General features: G+C 36.2%; 1 protein-coding gene across 3 annotated transcripts; it reads right to left on the bottom strand.

Moving 5' to 3' along the window:
* Positions 1-297: 297 nt before the first annotated feature.
* LOC145066472 (intermembrane lipid transfer protein VPS13-like) lies at positions 298-15,523 on the bottom strand. 3 transcript variants are annotated; one of them, XM_079013733.1, is made up of 42 exons: positions 15,369-15,523; positions 14,947-15,021; positions 14,685-14,784; positions 14,376-14,453; positions 14,147-14,259; positions 13,913-14,006; positions 13,242-13,291; positions 12,962-13,092; positions 12,560-12,767; positions 12,407-12,475; positions 12,259-12,338; positions 12,035-12,184; positions 11,879-11,942; positions 11,675-11,776; positions 11,399-11,593; positions 11,186-11,313; positions 10,962-11,112; positions 10,774-10,872; positions 10,581-10,682; positions 10,332-10,390; positions 10,093-10,195; positions 9,824-10,009; positions 9,632-9,751; positions 7,936-9,556; positions 6,673-7,850; positions 6,469-6,597; positions 5,681-6,397; positions 5,064-5,585; positions 4,800-4,983; positions 3,930-4,731; positions 3,584-3,857; positions 3,389-3,502; positions 3,236-3,319; positions 3,116-3,166; positions 2,859-3,026; positions 2,512-2,789; positions 2,109-2,429; positions 1,978-2,041; positions 1,757-1,903; positions 1,571-1,675; positions 1,382-1,492; positions 298-1,313 (listed from the first exon to the last, which is right to left on the bottom strand). In XM_079013733.1, exons 3-42 carry the CDS (start codon positions 14,779-14,781, stop codon positions 450-452), a joined length of 10,113 nt encoding a protein of 3,370 aa, XP_078869859.1. In that variant the 5' UTR covers positions 14,782-14,784; positions 14,947-15,021; positions 15,369-15,523; the 3' UTR covers positions 298-449. The 3 variants fall into 3 exon arrangements, with proteins under 3 accessions (XP_078869859.1, XP_078869858.1, XP_078869860.1); XM_079013732.1 differs by having other exon boundaries at positions 14,685-14,787; positions 14,951-15,021; XM_079013734.1 differs by lacking the exons at positions 11,879-11,942; positions 12,035-12,184; positions 12,259-12,338; ... (8 more) ...; positions 14,947-15,021; positions 15,369-15,523 and having other exon boundaries at positions 11,399-11,608; positions 11,675-11,770.
* Positions 15,524-17,269: the final 1,746 nt, after the last annotated feature.

The raw sequence follows: 17,269 nt of genomic DNA, 5'->3' as shown, positions 1-17,269 counted from the left end.
CACACCGAACCGTTGACCTTCGGTTTTTGCAAAAATTAAATCTGCACCATTGGTCTTTGCATCGGTTTCGGTTGCAGTTTATTGCTATTTTGTCGGTTTTTCTTTAGTCGGTTTGGTTTTTGCTCACCCCTATTCAACCCACTTAGGAGATCAAATGGGCACCATTGGAGGAGCAATGATCTTGGAGGTACACATAAATAAAAAAAATTCACTCCGACCTCCTTATCAATGATAGTTACTAACCCCAGTTTGGCAAATAAACAATGATAAAACTTGAAAGCCCAAAAATAATTGATCTACCATGATAAAATATATACAATGATAACACCAGCTAAAAAAATTTAAATCAGTTTTTTCCTTCTTTTTTTTCCGTATATGATATTCTTCTAATGTAGCTTTTATTATTTTTCCATCTTTAACCTAAAATCTACAACAAATATACAAGGGTATCACCTAACACTACTCTGATGCAAACGATAGACACACCCCCACCCTCTCTCCTTACCTTTCTCAATCGTCACCAACAACACCTTCAGCAACTCCCCCGCCTCCTCCTTCCCCGAACACTCCAAATTCGTCTGAAACAGCGGCAACGGTGTCGGCGGGTTATACCACCGCTGCTTCCCACCACCACCCTGGTTAATATTTTGTCTGACCACAACATCTGAACTACTCCCAACAATATGCACCACCTCATCATCAACATCCACATGAATCACACTGTCCAACCTTATCTCCGCTTCAATCACCCAATCGGGATCCGCCGGGACACCTTTAAACTCCGGTTTGCCCAAATTTACAAGACTGGCGGAGGTGACGATTAGAATAAGTCGTTGGGTGATAATTACGAATTTACCCCCGTGTTTTAGGGATTTGGAGAGGACAAGGGTTTCGTCTTTTAAGGTGTTGGAATCGGAACTGATGATTACGGAGATGCCGATGGATTGTTCCCATGAGTAGGGTTTTAAGGGGTAGTTTGGGGATAATGGTCTTGGGAGACGGACTCGGAGGCGTTGGGATCCCATGTGGTAGAGTTTGCTACGGTTCCGTATGCTGCGTGCGGTTTTTTCTGTTACTTGGAGAATGCTTGCAGCTGGCCTTGCCACTAGTCCGGTTACTCCCAGTGCTATACCTGAGAGGACACCTGGAAGCCCGTGTTTTTCAGCTCCTCTTATTGGCGATTGGAGAAGACCAGTCAGCCCTTCCAAAACTTCATTTATTACACCTTTGCCATGAGACGACATCCCCTTTTTTTGTTGCCTTTCCATTTCTGATGCAGATGGGTCGTCGTCCATTGTAAAAGCAACAATACCCTGACAGCAAGTATATCATAGTTTAATTTAAACACACCATGGATATACAAATAAATAAATAAATGTACCTTATGTGCTGCTCTACTGACTTGGGTGGCAGCATCACTTATGGCATAAACTGTATTACTAACAAGACTAGTAGTTCCCTGTGCCATGCCTGTGATGAGTCCTGCTGGACTCTGCAAAAGTAGTCTTACTTAATTCTTAATATGTTTGTTTCAAAGGCTGCAAAAGTAGCAACATGTGAAGATATTTACCTTCATAAAGCTTCTGGCTGGAACTGAGAGGAAATCTTTGATGCCAACTCCCACACTCCTTGCAAAACCCATGGGATTTCCTATTACACCAGCAGAGCCAAAAACCTGAAGAAAAATATGATGGAATTTTAACAACACTGTAAAAAATAATAATATTTAACTTCACATATATAAACTTAAACTAACCTTGTACATTTCATGAAGAAGTTGGCGTGTGTAATGTATGATCAAGATCTCTCGTATGGATTCCAAGCTAGCCAGCTGATGAGAAATTGTTAACCGCCTCAGATGAATCCGTGCTCCCTCCACGTCAGCAAGAGCCATTAGACCTCTCTGCATGTAAAATTACATGTATTAAGTAATTAACTTTATTTTGAAAAATATCCGAAATAGTCAGTCCTACTTACATGGATAAGAAATTCTCCTGATGTAAGTATTCCATTCCTTAGCATCCACGGACTGCTCGAAAAGCTGCAAAACAAAAGGAACATATTTACACATATGCCCTTCCTTCTCAGTAGGGAGTGAAATGAATCACCTTAGGGTCAAAGTGATGGGGGCCACTTCAAGCAGTTCAACGTATATTTTCTTCTGTTTTCTTGCAAGGAGATATATTTTCTGCCAAGGTGCACCAATTGGAACTATTGATGGTAGCAAAGGGAAGCTTTCACTGTCTTCCTTTTCAGTATCTGAAAATTTATTCTTCTTATTATTAACACTCAAGTTTGAGGAAAGAGGCAGCAGGACTGTATCCATATGCGGCATTCCTCTGCTATGGAACCTTGAGGATATGGCCTTAACCAAGTCAAACAGACTTAAAATCACATCTTGCTCAAGCTCAAGATGAAAATCTGTCATTCTAAAACAAAGGAAACTGTTAGTAATTCATAAACATTTAAGAGTGGGTATTTATTTACATAAATAAACAGAATAATAAATACTTTAAGTTTATATGCTCAAACGAAAGCAAAGCTCTATCTTTATTCCTCCATTTTGCTGCAGCCAATGAGAACACAGGCTCACATGAAGCATCTTTACTTTTGATCTGAGAGGTCGCCATTTGTTTATACTCATGATCAAACGATAGAATAACAGGGTAAGGTGTGGTTGGTAGTTGGTTATCAATCTGCAAAGCGAAAATTTTCAAGGAAAACTTTTGCTGATCCCAACTTTGAACTAGATCAATGCTTGTGTTCCTTGCACATGCAAAAAGTAACTCCTACAAATGGGGAAACTTTATAAGAATGGTGAAAATGACATCTTAAATTTGTTTATAGAGTAATGGTACCTGTGGTTGAGAACTCATAACAGAAATCCCAATGAAGGGAATGGAAACTGATAATCTTTCACAACTTTCTTGCTTTTCATCATCTTCTTTTTTATCAGTTAACCTAGGAGAACGCGAGATTTTTATATCATCAAAGATATGATAACTGGAATCAATGATGCTGAGAACCTGTATGATATGGAAAAAAAAATGTAGCACTTAGAAAAGGAATAAAGTGATAAATAGTAATGTTTGAATCTGAAATACAACAATTATACCTTCAATGCTCCTTCAGCATGGACAGATATTAACAGCCTTCTCTCAGGTTTCTGCCAAAAAGAATATCATGAAAGGATTTAACCCCATGTACACATTTTTGTATAAGTTAGAAAATTTACCTCAAAAGTTGAAGGTAAAACCACAGGTTTGTACTCTTTGGCATCATCAAGAGTATAAGATCCTACTACCCTCTCAGCAAACACCTTGGAGATTAAAATATATGAGTACTTAATCAATAACTACAACATATGATTTGTAAATGGAATGCATACCTCAACAGTTAGACGATGTGGGTAAGAAGGTTCATCCCATGCATAAGGGCAAGATGTGTAGGAATGTATAACAGTCTCAAAAGCTTCACATTTTTGTTGATAAATACGTAGTCTCTGCAACATGTCAACAAAATTTAATCATTAATCACAACATAGGGAAATTAAGAAATGAAGAACATGCAGGAACTAAGTAACCTCCTTTGAGAAATTATCAATCCTGTAAGGCATAAATCCCGTATCATCATCAGATAAAAGAATCAAATTGGTCCCAGAATCTCCATGTGGATTCCCAACAATCTTGTCATCTCTGATTGCATCGTCAGCATTTTGAACCTCTACACGGACCATACTTACAGCACCAGTAACATAGTTTCGCATTTTCAATTGTGTATCACCTAAATGTTCTGGAAAGAAACACCCTGACCACTGCCATCCAGGCTCATCAAAACGAGCAGAAACCAGTAATTCCCTGTTTTATGTAATATAAGCATGTGAACAAACTGTGGTAAGAAAAAAGTTACAAGAAAAACCAACACTGTACCTTGTTATGTCTGTCCAATGAATATGGGAATGTTGTCCCACCTTCAAATGGTATATAAAGTCGGACCCCTTCTGCCTATAACACAAGTCCTTACTGCATGCATTACTAATAACATATCTAGGCTGGAAATTGATAATCCTTGTTCTTCCAGAATATGGCCCAGAAATAGCACTCGATGCAACAGATATTACATATGAAGAATTGGCTGATGATCGGGGGACAAGGACTGTAGTTGAACCAGTTGGTGGGACAAGGAAGAATTCACTAGACCACGTGTAGTTTGAGGTACTTGCCACATCAGATTCAGAGTGGGACCGACTAACTCTCACCATGATCTCACTCGAAGCAATATTAGGGTCAGGAGAATACATGCGAAAGTTGACTTTTTTGCGACTTGTTTCATCCAAGTCAATCTGTTGGTTGTTTGAAACTAAGCTTTTTTCCTCATCATATGGTGTGCTAATAATATTCTTCTTGTTTGATCCAGATGAACTGAAAGATTCCTTTCTAGTGGAAACAAGGTTATTGTTTAGGGGAAACCTCCTCATAGTCATACCATCATTGTTTAAGATTTGGTGTGAAGACAAAAGGCTCAGACCATCTTTTTTGCCCAAAAACGGGTCCTCTTCATCTAAATCATAACAGGAAGGCAAAGTGTCGCGCGTTGTTAGATCATTAGTTGAGTTTGCAATTGTGAGGGGAAAGCCACAGCAGTTGTACAATAAGAAGGGAACAAATATGCAGATTTCACGAGCCCCAGAGAATGCATCCATCACCTTTTCCATTGTCACATATAATGGACCTATACAAAAACACATCAGCTTTTGTGAGTGTGAGAGAGAGGAAGATGAGGAAAAAAGTGTACATCACCTTTAGAAATGTCAGCAGTGAAGTTAATGGATTCTGAAGAAGAAAACTTTGTTCCACTAAATTTAGCAACTTCACTAAACTTTTCTGCACGTGGGAACTTGAGAACAGATGGTCTAGACCCACGTATATCAAAAGTTAACGAAAGATCATGTGAAGAATCAATATGATAAAAAGAAGTTTCGACCTGCAGATGTTAGAAAAGTATAAGTGATGATGAAATTATTATATGGACAAAAAGAAAATGTGGAAGATAGAGATACCAACCTCTGAAAGCAGCATGCTACGTGAAACTCCACCACTCTCAATCATGACAGATACTTCAACTGGTAAATAGTTTTTCACTATTAAAGGATTACTTAATGTAATCAGGTGAATACACCTCTTATTTGACTGATCCTGGTCCTCTATCTTGTCAGCAATAGCATCATGAATATATAAATTTGATCCTTTGTTTGCTCTCCCAGTCCCAGCAGAAGGCAAACACACATCATGCACAGACACACAGCAACGAAAAGGATCACTACTTGGAAGAGAAGGGTAGCAGACAAATGACCTCAAATGTCCAATCTTACTTTCATTAGAAAGAATATGGGAAATGCTATAAGCTTCACTCCATAGGAAAGTGTTCCCTAATGGACGCCATCTTATCCGACCTGATTCTGCTAAATGTAGAGGAAGAGGAAACTCGTGTCCTGGATATACAGGGTCCAGAATCTTGGGAGATACACCAAATGGGATATCAAATCTGACTTCAAATGGCATTGTTGTTGCATTTGTGAGTATGACCTGGCATTTTATGAATCTCTTTAGAGAAAAATAGCTAGAAACCATTACAAGTGGAACTAAATTAACATGATGGGTAAACAGTAAAGTAAACTTACTGTTGAGTATAATCGGACTAACTTTGTGTATCGTTGAACGGAAACATCAATCACCAAAGGAACAACATAGCCACTATTGACACCTTTAGAAATATCCCTGGAATTGACAACTGAATTGGAAAAATCCACCTCAAAGAAGCTAACACCAACAAGATCTATAGAAACAGGAGCTGACAAAGTGGAAGTTCCTTCAAGCTGAATAACTATATAATGATGCTGTGCATCAGCGAATTTTTTGTCTCCTAGATTGTCAGTTGAATGGCTAGGTTTAAAGCCAAAGGTCTGTTCATCTGTATTATCATCAATGTACACTGGATATGAAGAACCAGGCTGCACGTATTTTCCATCTTTCAATATATTGAAACCATCAGCTTTGGAAATGTAAAACACTAGAGGGAGTGAAGTTAAGTTTTCGAGTGTGTAAGGGGCGTATCTGCTGGCTAGTGTATTTGTATTTTCATTGGTGTGAGCTGCTGCTGTTAATCTTGAGTTTTCAGGAAAAACATTCAGACTCATGAGATCCCAAGCATCCGTAATCATATCAAATGTTCTGAAAGCAACCTCAATGAAGGATTCTGTAACATTGATATTGAGATTCATTGTTGACTCGAGATGAACATCTGTCATGACTGGGCTGTTTTCAAGGGCGCTTTTTCCTTGCTCTCTTCTTAAGCTTACTTGGAACTTCCAGGGTTCAAGGAAAGGCTCCCATAATACCTGGAGAGTAAGTATAATCAAAATAAGTTATCATCAATTCATTCATAAAATTGCTAGAAAAATTACTTCACCTTATGAATGTTATTGTAGTTCACTTGAAGCTCACTATCAACCCATCCTTCCATCACATTTGCAGTTATGATACCATGAAACAACAAGCTTCCCATAAGAATCTCTAGTAGAGGACCATTGGAGCTCCACTAGATAATCAAAATCACAACAGATTAAATAAACATGAGTTATAGTTTTGAAAATGAGAAAACAGTTTTACATACCTTTTCATCTGTCAAAAGAATGGAAACCTTTCGTAAGTGAAATCTGAAATTTACACTGCCAACTGAAAGCTGAGAAGATCCGGAATCTTCTGGCGTTGTTGGCCACAAGTAAAATGTGTGATGTGAAAGCCAAATATCTAGATTATCACAGTGAACCTCTGTCTTCAAATGCATGAGATCCATATCATCATTACCAGCTTCGGCTTCTATATCAATTTCCAATAACTGAAAAACGGGCCAAGAATGGACACTCTTGTTCTGAAATAGTTCAACTGTTCCATATGCTTTGCCCAGATTGGACTTCAAATTTACTTTTTCGCCATTGATGTTCGCCTCAGTGCACCTACTTTGCAAATAAATATATAGAAAACTTCCATCATCTCTTCCAACAAAGGAATTCTGCTCTCGAACTTGAGGCGCCCCAAAATATTTAAATGCTTCTCCAGAAACCTGAACAGGAACACGGATTTTTATACCAATATGATCCGACTTCACAGTTAATGAAAACCGATCTTCTGGAGATAAAAAACTGGAGACACTGATAGATTGAGGCGAGTTTTCTGCAGTATCAACACGAGAAACTGGCTCTGAAATGGATTTTTCTGGTTCCTCATTCTGGATTGCAGTTTTGGAAAGATTTTCATAACAAGAATTGACAAGGTCAACAACTTGACTCCATTCAGACAAAAATAACCAAATGTCGACACAAGGAAGGGAGAATCGTAGATGGTTTTCACCTTCATCTGACATCAAGAGTTTCATGTAAAGAACTGGTACTTTTTTGGTATAAGATGTGCATTCCAGTAAGACAACAGAGGTAAACATTGAAGAAAGTGTCAAACAAGTGAATGATACATCAAGAGAAAGAGGCTTTTCGTTTTTTAATGATACTGAACATGTGAATTTCATGTCAGTTTTGGCGATATGTTCGTTAGCATTCGATTGTATCTTGTCAGAGTAGAGTTCTACTGACATGGATTCAACAGAGCATCTGATTTCTGTAAAGCTGACACTTGAGGATTCAATAGGGACTTGAAGCACATGATTTTCTTTAAAACTGTCTTTTGAATTGAGAAACTCTGAAACATCAGAAGTGAAACACATGGATAGATTTTCAACAGATGTGAACTGGTCAATGACATCTAGCAATGCATCAAAGCAGCCAAGTATTTCACTTCCTGAAAAAAGAAAGCCCATTGCATTAATCAAATATCAAGTATGTACAGAATAAATAACACAGTGACATAAAAGATGATATTCTACCTTCGACAATAAATTGACATTTATTAACCTTTGACATCATACATGTTGCAGAAGGAGAATCAGATCCATATGGTATTGTGATCCATATATCACCACTAAAAGGAGCAATTATGCTGACATTTGTCACTTGAGAAGCATTGTCTTTCCAAAGAGTATGATGTAGAGATAAATCCCTCCCAAATACATTTAGACAATAATTTTGATCTCCAATAAATCCAGGTGGAACAGAACACTCCAAAGGGATTTCTTTTAATAGAATATCCGAATCACTATTCTCAATAAAAGTGAAGTACATCTGTGGAATATTAAGCTTTAGAAACTGGTAATCAGCATTAGCCACAGGTGTAAACAAAACAGAGTCCAATATCTCAAACTTGTAATTGTAAGTGAAAGGAAAGCTATCTGTGTCCTTGGAACAATCGATACCAGATGACTCTTTTGCGTTCGAGTTCCAATCAGGCATTGAGAAGTAACCAATGAGTACAGCTAGAAATTCAGTTGGTAATATACATGAAACATTCTGAATACTAAAATCTAGTTCCATTCCATGATTCCCTTTTCTCACTCGAATGTTGATAACGGGAGAAAGATTGAGTAAAGCAGGGCCCCACAGAGAGTCTTGTAGAGTCTGAGGAAACCATTGTGATGAAAGGCTCAATCCCTCAGTTGAACACAACACATCCAGACAGCTTTCATGGATAGAAATACAAGATTTAGCAGTAGGAAGTGTAAAATATGCAACAATGGATGAAGAGTCATGCAGGTGTAGTCTAATGCTTCTGAGATCAAGATTGATTACAACCAGATCAGGATCAGATACAGATAGTTTCTGGAATTCCTTTTTTGAACAACTTATCTTACCCTCTCTTATCTTGAGAACCTTCTTCCAGTCTGGATTGATGTTAATAAGTGAACTCTCGAGGCTAACAAGAGATCTGTCATTGTGTATTGTAACAAAAGGGTAATGATCAACTGAAATGCTTTCCCAATCTGAAGAACAGGTGTCATAAAAATTGGAACAACCAAAATAAGAACCTGAGAGGACACTGTTACTGTTACGTCCCACAAATTCTTGATTTTTGTCATCATGTGAATGTGAAGGGCTATATTCTGGTAGCTCATCGAAAAATTCAATCAGCAATCCAATAATATGTGGATAGCAATGAAGATCAAGATCTGTCAACCATATGCTCAAATCACCATCATAATGTAACATGAGGCATCCATTATTAAGTTGGCTTAACCCATTAGGTGAAACATTTATAAGGTCCATGTCATCACCATTTTTCAACAAACGAGACATTACTTTAAAAGCCCGTGTACATATCCAGAAAGATTGTGTTTGTTTCATAGTAATCAATCTCATATCCAAGTCCTGAAGAGAAACAGTTAATGTGCAGCTTTCCTCTAACCCATTTTCAAGGTCAACAATGAAGCTACCAGACTCCAAATTGGCAACAACAGAGACACTGCTAAAGTTGTTTGGTTTATCTGACGTTGCTGACGTGGTGCCCAAGTGTGAAGCATGATGGAGCATATCAATGGTTTCAACTAGTTTCAAAACTGAACCAATTATTGATGGTGACACGTGTCCCAAAAATGGTGCCACCACTACATAAACCTGAAACCAATAAATTATTAATGGTGATAAGTGTGCAAAATTTTTAACTTTTAGTAGGATAATGTAAATACCTACCTCCATTGCTTTCAGTAATGATTCATCCTGAACAATGCACAATGCTAAAGCAGAAGAAGCATTGAGCTTTTCCAGAATAGGAAAATAATGAGTAGGATAGAATGGCACAAACAAGTTTATCTGCAGGAAGTCACACGTCAGTCAGTTATGTGAAATGTGAGATGTTGAGTGAAAATGTGAGAAGATGCTGACCTGGAAGTCGACTAATTTAATTTCCATGAGATCATACAGATCTTGAATCTGAGTTCCTTCTAGAAGCTCACTTGAAGAATTGTCATCTATTAAATTCCTCATGAATTGAGAAGGCACGTTGATATCTGGTGCAAAACAGCTAACATCATGCTTGGATGAAAAGGTGACAGCCGTCAATCCAAGTACCTGTATGTTAAGGTTTGAAGTTAATACAAATACAAATAATAATAATGCGAACCTCGTATGACGATTTAAAAAGAAATCAATACCAATTTATGTATCTCTGACTTCCCATTCTCCCAGGGAATAATTATCTTGATGTTTATTAAACTAATATCCCACATCATTCTCTTCCGACCTGACAACATGTATCTGCAAAACAAAACAAAACAAGAGAAAATACATAGTTGAAGAGATGTTTAGTTTAAATACAATGTTGCTACTGATCCCATTTCTAGACCCTAAAGGAAATAATATTATTCCAGTAAGATCATAGGAGAAGACATACTCGGCTTTCGATATTAGACGTGACTTCATGTCTTTTATCCCATTAAGCGAGTTTAGGACCTGTAACATGAAACCAGTGAAAGTTGTTTCTCAAAAACCTCATAAGTTAATCATATAGAATCTATTAGTTGCATATTAATGGAATAATGAATTCACTATCTACAGATAAAGAATGCATCTACTTTGAGACATGTAACACTTAAAAAATCATGCAAGTACTTCAAAACATGTAAACTAGAATAACACTCACCCTTCCTTCATGAGATTGAAAGGAGGCCAACACAGTATATAAATCCACAAAATTAACAAGATATGTTGGATCACATGTCATTTCAATCGGCTCAAGCAAAACCTAAAAACAAAGTTAAGGGTCATTGTCATTATCAGAAGTTTATAGCACAAGATATTTATAGAATTAAAAAAAAAAAATGCAAGTTGGGTACCTTCAGCGTCAAGTCACCCTCACGATTTGCTTGTGGTATGTAAGCTTGGATATTTAGAGACGGCTTCTCCACTTGAATAAAATTCTCCTCAGAGATGACCTGAAAGAAAATGGAAAATAGTCAAAAATTCAAATAACTCAAAACTTCCCTATAACAAGGCATGCAATAATACACATGAAGACACAAACCCTTTTCACACGTAAAATGACTTGCTTGTTTAATGAATTAATCATCTCAACACCATTGATTGATGCAGTAACAACAGCAGATTCCTCCCAAATCATGCACTCCACAAGATTCTCCTCAAAAACCAGTTCACCAATAGCACAATCCAGATCCCTAGGAAAAAAAAAGAATAAAGTCTTAGAAACTACATTACGTAAAGATAGTTAGATAATTAGATAGATTATACTTATTGCGCAGAGTTGCAGAAATTCGATGTATAGAGCATTTAATGGAGGACAAAAGAAGTCTATCACTTCCAGCAGCATCAAGAACAGGGGAAGGTGCAGGATGAAACTTTGTTGCCTCATAAATGTCCTGTATCATATTATATAAAGATGAGTTAAAGTGAAATCATTTTGGATAAATAAAAATAAGCTTAACAGTTAACACACACACATACCTTAATTACTTCATCTGAAACAACACCAGAAAACTGGCTGGAATCATCTGTACCTCCAGCCCCCAACATACCACGGGAAAGCCACTTCAACCATCCTTGTGGTTTGCCAGATGTTTGGTCATCATCCATTGACTTGTCAATGGTAGTATTTGCTTCACTATTTCCAAAACCAGAAGCTGAATCCACCAAGAAATCCTACATGTTCATAGTCTTTAATAAAATGTATAAGTAAAAAGCACATGCAATAGATATTAACAACAATGATCATAATCATACCTGAAGCTCATGTTCAGCAGCAGACCTGTAACTCAAGATATCTTCTATATCAGATACTTTCTCCATTTGGTCCAACTCCAAAACAATTTCATCATCCAGAGGCTGATCATAATTCATACACACCAAATAATGTTTGAATCATTTACGTCATTTAATAAATATAATGTTTAAATCAAGAAAACTATATATGTGTAATCACCTCACCTGCTCTTTTCGAAGACATTCCAGTTTCAACTTGTACAACTTAACATATCGTCTTTTTCTGCCTCTGTAAAGTAAAAGATTTTTAAGGGTTTAAGATTTCAAGCATTCCATGCACACAGCAAATGGTAGATCATAGATGAATAAAGAACAACTTACAGACGTTCTCCTAGGTATTTCCATGAAGTTTTCTTCATTCGTTTACGAACATCAGACAACACAGAGTTTTGAGCATAATGCCACCATTGTATCTGCCACCCCAAAGGTCTATCCGATATAGGTATCCCCCAAGGGCGATATCGTCCATATCTAAAAGACCAATGTCCCATCTTTCACAATCTGAAAGTGTAATTAAAAAAGGATAACACCAACATTCCACTTACTTCTCTCTTAGCCGACAGGTGCATAGATAATCATACAGATACAGTATTTGCTGCAATTGATCTTCATCAAGGGACAAAACCTATAAGTCGGACATGTCAGTTGAATGTTATTAATGAAATTTGACATGATACAAGTTAAGAAACTAACCAAGCCAGATAACTCGATATCAACCGAGTATTGTGCTGCATTATTCTCGAGCCTTCCAGACCTGTTCACCTGCAAAGTACAACAGTAAAAACCTAACTAATGTGCAGTAGAAAATTGTTATGAGATGACGCAATTAGAGCATGACTTGCATACCGAAAGAGAAGCAGATACATCAACTGGGGACAACAAGTGAACATGTTCATCATTTTCAAAGCTTGCAGCAACCATTGACATGGAGTCTTCACCATTGTTGGTATACAGATCTTCAGCAGATCCATGAAAGGTTTTACAGTAGATTTCCAAACCTTGTATCTCAACAAGTTTGTTTACTTGGCCAGCTCTCACCTTTCCATTTAATACCCTGAAATTTTATTAGAGTAATTCAGAGTTTTAAGTAGTTGATAAACTGAGAAAAGATCAATTGGACAGATGACTGTAAAAATCAAAGTGTGCAATTGATAATTTTTTATGTTAAGGTATTTGAAAAAAAAAACATCTATTTTTCTTTGGAAATGCTACATACAACAACATGATTGTAGAGAAAAAAAGAGATACCCAACAAGATTTTGCTTCATTGCAGTCAAACTAGCCAACTTCAAACCAAATACAGTCTGTGCCTTGTCATTTGAAATATCTCTATATACGACATGGACATTCCTGATGGTGACTTGAATGCCATCAATAATCTGGAAAGCATGACGGAATTAAAAAAAACCTTAAGTTTAATGAAAACTTATTACATGATAAGTAACCCTAACAAGCAACAGAAACACAGACGTAAGTGTTTATGATTTTATCATTATTAACAAGTTAAATCAACATGGAATCTCACTACCTTCGCAGTAATGTATGAAATAAATGATTTCCCAGTTTGATTATCATTATCTGCAGAACAACAGAATATATTAGCACCAAAAATGTGAAAAAATATTTGCTGTTTTTATGCAAAAAAAAAAAAAAAAAAAAAAAAAAAGTTGTGTCCCAGAATGTCACCAATCCCATATCTCCATATACAACAAACAGCATTTCTTCACCTGCTTTTTCCATTAATTATCATCACTTAATATCTGCAAACTTGATTGAGGTCTAGTTTTTTTCTTTATTTTGCCCTCATTAAGGAACATTTTAGATATTTGACCAATACCCAACGTTTTTATTGTATATTGTCAAATCAAACTTATCTTCTTGGGATGAAAGAAGTAGATAAATAAACAGTTAATATAACTATGATTAACTAACACTCACTTTTACCTACAACTATTAAAAAGTATAGTAAAAGGATGATCTTAAACAACTCTGGAAGATCTAAGAAATTTTAAAACCGACAACAGTGAAGAAAAAGCTGCCAAATTTATATATAGGACAGACAAAACATGGTTGCATTTTCACTAAACTACAAAGATTGGACTTCTCTAGATACATGGATGCATATCATCCTAATGCACAATGAAAAACAGGAGTTATAACAATGTAACCTACAGCTATAGGTGGATAGCAGTCACTCACCACACACACGTTGCGATAACTTTGCCAGTTCTGCTGTAGCAAGTTTGGCCTTTTTTCCAGCAAATTCTCGTCTTTCAACATCATCAACACTCCACTACAAAAAGAATAGCTGTTTACATTAGATTTTTTGTGTTAAGCTGACCTGGCAGGGAAACCCTGGGCCCATGCAATGTAAAGTTATCTAATATGATGGAGATGCACAATACTCATATCTTGATATGAGATATCACTTACCTCTTCATCCTCACGTTGAGAGGCACAAACTAATATATCCTCCAAAATTATTATAATAGGATCCCACCCAAGCTTTTTCCAAGGAATTCTAATGCTTAGCCTCCCAACCCGACCTATCAAGCACTCACAAATGTCAAATCATCACAGCCATAGCTCAATCATGAAAAACCACATCCCAGAAATAACGAAGTAAAATAAGTATTGCAAGTTTAAGGTTGATATCGATCACCTTGCTTTAGAGCAAATGGAAGTTCTAGATAATCAAAAGCTTCTAGAATTAACTCCACATTTTCTAAGAACACTTCCTCTGCATTAAAGGGAGCGTAAAAAGTCAATAGTATAAGAAATTCATTGCATATTGTCATCCATTAATGTGGTAACAATGGTATGAGTATTCTGCTTATGTTGTTATACCCTTCAAACTACATAAATGTAGATGAATAAAAAGTAAATATATTGTGCTGATAATAGTGAAAGTAGCAAGCCATTAATAACAAACTATGTCAAAAAAAGGTCATGATAGAAACCGGTGACTTACCATTCCACAGTGTGATCTTGAGTTGTTCTCTGTGTATATCTTTAATATATTGGCCAAGATAACCTAATATCAGCTGCCTTACTAAACCTTCAAACATTTCCTATACCAATTATCAACTCAGAACATAAATAGTCTATAAAACTTCAATGTTAGTACAGTTAAACCATTATGATTGGCAAATTGAATTTGTAGTTAAACCATTATGATGATAACTGCGTCAATAAAAATACAAAAATGCATCAACATCACAGTAATGTATTACCTGAAGTCAGCAACCTCCGTGCCAAATTAGCATGGGGCTACTATATGATCAAATGACTGACATTCATGAGTTAACCTAAACAAAAAAAAAATCAAAATCAGAAACAAAAAGAGGATGCTTAAGTATATAATTACCAAAAACCCTAACTGATAAATTACAGATAGAAAATCGGGCTACAGAAAACAGTATCAACACATGACATGCAACAAAGAACTGTGTTTGCATCCGTGGTCAATACAGGTAAGAAGGCTATATTAGAGGAAATGGCGGTGGTTGAACCATAAGAAGATGCGATTTAAGATGAAGAATTAACATATAGGAAGAGGAAAAGAAGACGGAGAGAGAGGTGGTGATGTGTCTAAGTAGTGGATGCCGGAAGAAGGGCGGGACGGCGAAGGAAGAGAGAAGAGAGAGAAGATTACCGATTTAGGAGTCTGCCTTCGAGAAGACGATGAAGAATTGGAGGGTTTCTTTTTCAAATTCTTCGAACACAGGAATGTGAAACGACGCACGAGCAATGAGCTTGTGATTATAGACGTGAACAAGAAGCATCAGAATTGCCGATGCCAAAACAGTTTAAAAAAAGGGGTTTAAAAGGGGGCGAATTGCGGTGGTACTTGTGTCTCTTTCTCTCTATTTCTGATTTATGATCAGATTTAAGTTAAAGATATTTATTAAACTAATCGTGTTTAACAAAAATAAAAATATTACCAACAAATAATACATATGGTAGGCTATATAAGGGGAAATGACTCTGGAGAGTAACTAACTATTGTGTTTGTTTTCATTTGGTTCCTTTTTTTGTATTCAATATACCATCGAACTTGTTGTTTGTGTTCATCATAACCCTTTTAAACCCATCGAACTTGTTGTTTGTGTTCATCAAAAGCCAATTAAAAGGGTTATGATGAACACAAACAACAAGTTCGATGGTATATTGAATACAAAAAAAAATGACCAAATGAGAACAAACGCAACAGTTGGTTACCCTCCTGAATCATTTTCCTCGAAAAGTTAAATGAAATGAAAGTTGCAAAATTATCAAATATTGCAACCTTCTTTGGCCATAACGTATATGAAAAGCGTTTCGGATGGGTAACTTTGTTAAAACATGGTCTATGTTATACTTATTGTGGTTAGCTGTCAACACCTCTCTACAAAAGGATATGATTGTATATGAGAGGTATATTTATCAGCATAAACGTTTACCTCAATGTATATTATGGTGATGTGTCTATCAAAGTTGCATGATATTGTACATATTGATGTTGTATCTTATCTCATGAATTCGATCTTAAAGCTAAGTAAACTAAAAAATCAAAGCACTTGTGATTTCACTCGTTTGTAGACTTGTCTAGAGTCCATTATATGATAAATCATTTGATTAGAAATGTAAATGTAGTCATGAAATGCACCTGCTTAGTCAAGATTCCCCTAATAAATATTCAAGTGCATTACAAAGTTGTACATGTATGAATAATGTTCTTTCGTGGATTATGTTTTGAAGAGAAGCAAGAATGAAGTTCATAAAGTCATTAATATCAGCAAGAGATGATGTGAAATTTGTTGTAAATGAGTAAAGGGAAAATGAATCAGGAGGGTAACCAACTGTTGCATTTATTCTCATTTGGTCCCTTTTTTTGTACTTAATATACCATCGAACTTGTTGTTTGTGTTCACCATAACCCTTTTGACCGGCAATCACAGGTCAAAAGCCGGTGAAAAGGGTTATGGTGAACACAAATAACAAGTTTGATGGTATATTGAGTACAAAAAAAATGAAAGGGACCAAATGAGAACAAACGCAACAGTTAGTTACCCTTAAGAGTCATTTTCCCGGCTATATAATAATAATTTATCGACAAATTTCTTAAAAAATATTACCATATGTATCACTTGTTAAATTTATTATTATATAGTATATAATAAGTGATACATATGGTAATATGGAATCATGTTTAACAAAAATAATCCAAAAAAATTATGCTTAAAAAATATTACCAACAAGTGATACATATGGTAGGTTATATTTTCGGCTATGGTTATCATTTTTCTACTAGTAATTATCATTGTTTACTGTATTAACATTACAGTTTTACAGACTATTTATGTGTCTAAGTTGATAATTGGTATAGGAAATGTTTGAAGGTTTAATAAGGCGGCTTAGAAACTTATTGTACTAACATTGAAGGTTTAGTTGTAATAAAGACAAAGAGCATAAACAGAGTGATCATCGAGTATAGTTGTTGTAATTCGGAGGTAGGAGACGGAAGAAAAAGAACATATTCGAAGCTTACCTGAGAGGCTAAGATGGTTCAGCAAC

Source organism: Lactuca serriola, chromosome 8, assembly GCF_051521515.1.
Source record: "Lactuca serriola cultivar US96UC23 chromosome 8, Lser_US96UC23_V15, whole genome shotgun sequence".
Lineage (NCBI taxonomy): Eukaryota > Viridiplantae > Streptophyta > Magnoliopsida > Asterales > Asteraceae > Lactuca > Lactuca serriola.
The sequence above is the reverse complement of the archived record's forward strand: the minus strand, read 5'-3'. Positions and strand labels throughout refer to the sequence as shown.

Bases quoted from the DNA above. Each gene is read 5' to 3' on its own strand.
- LOC145066472 (XM_079013733.1), bottom strand. From the start codon at position 14,781: ATGTTTGAAGGTTTAGTAAGGCAGCTGATATTAGGTTATCTTGGCCAA. The intron at 12,185-12,258 runs GTAAGTGGAATG...TTGGTCTTTTAG, and splicing joins ACCTGTCGGCTAAGAGAGAA to ATATGGACGATATCGCCCTT. The intron at 6,398-6,468 runs GTGAAGTAATTT...CTTACTCTCCAG, and splicing joins ACTACAATAACATTCATAAG to GTATTATGGGAGCCTTTCCT.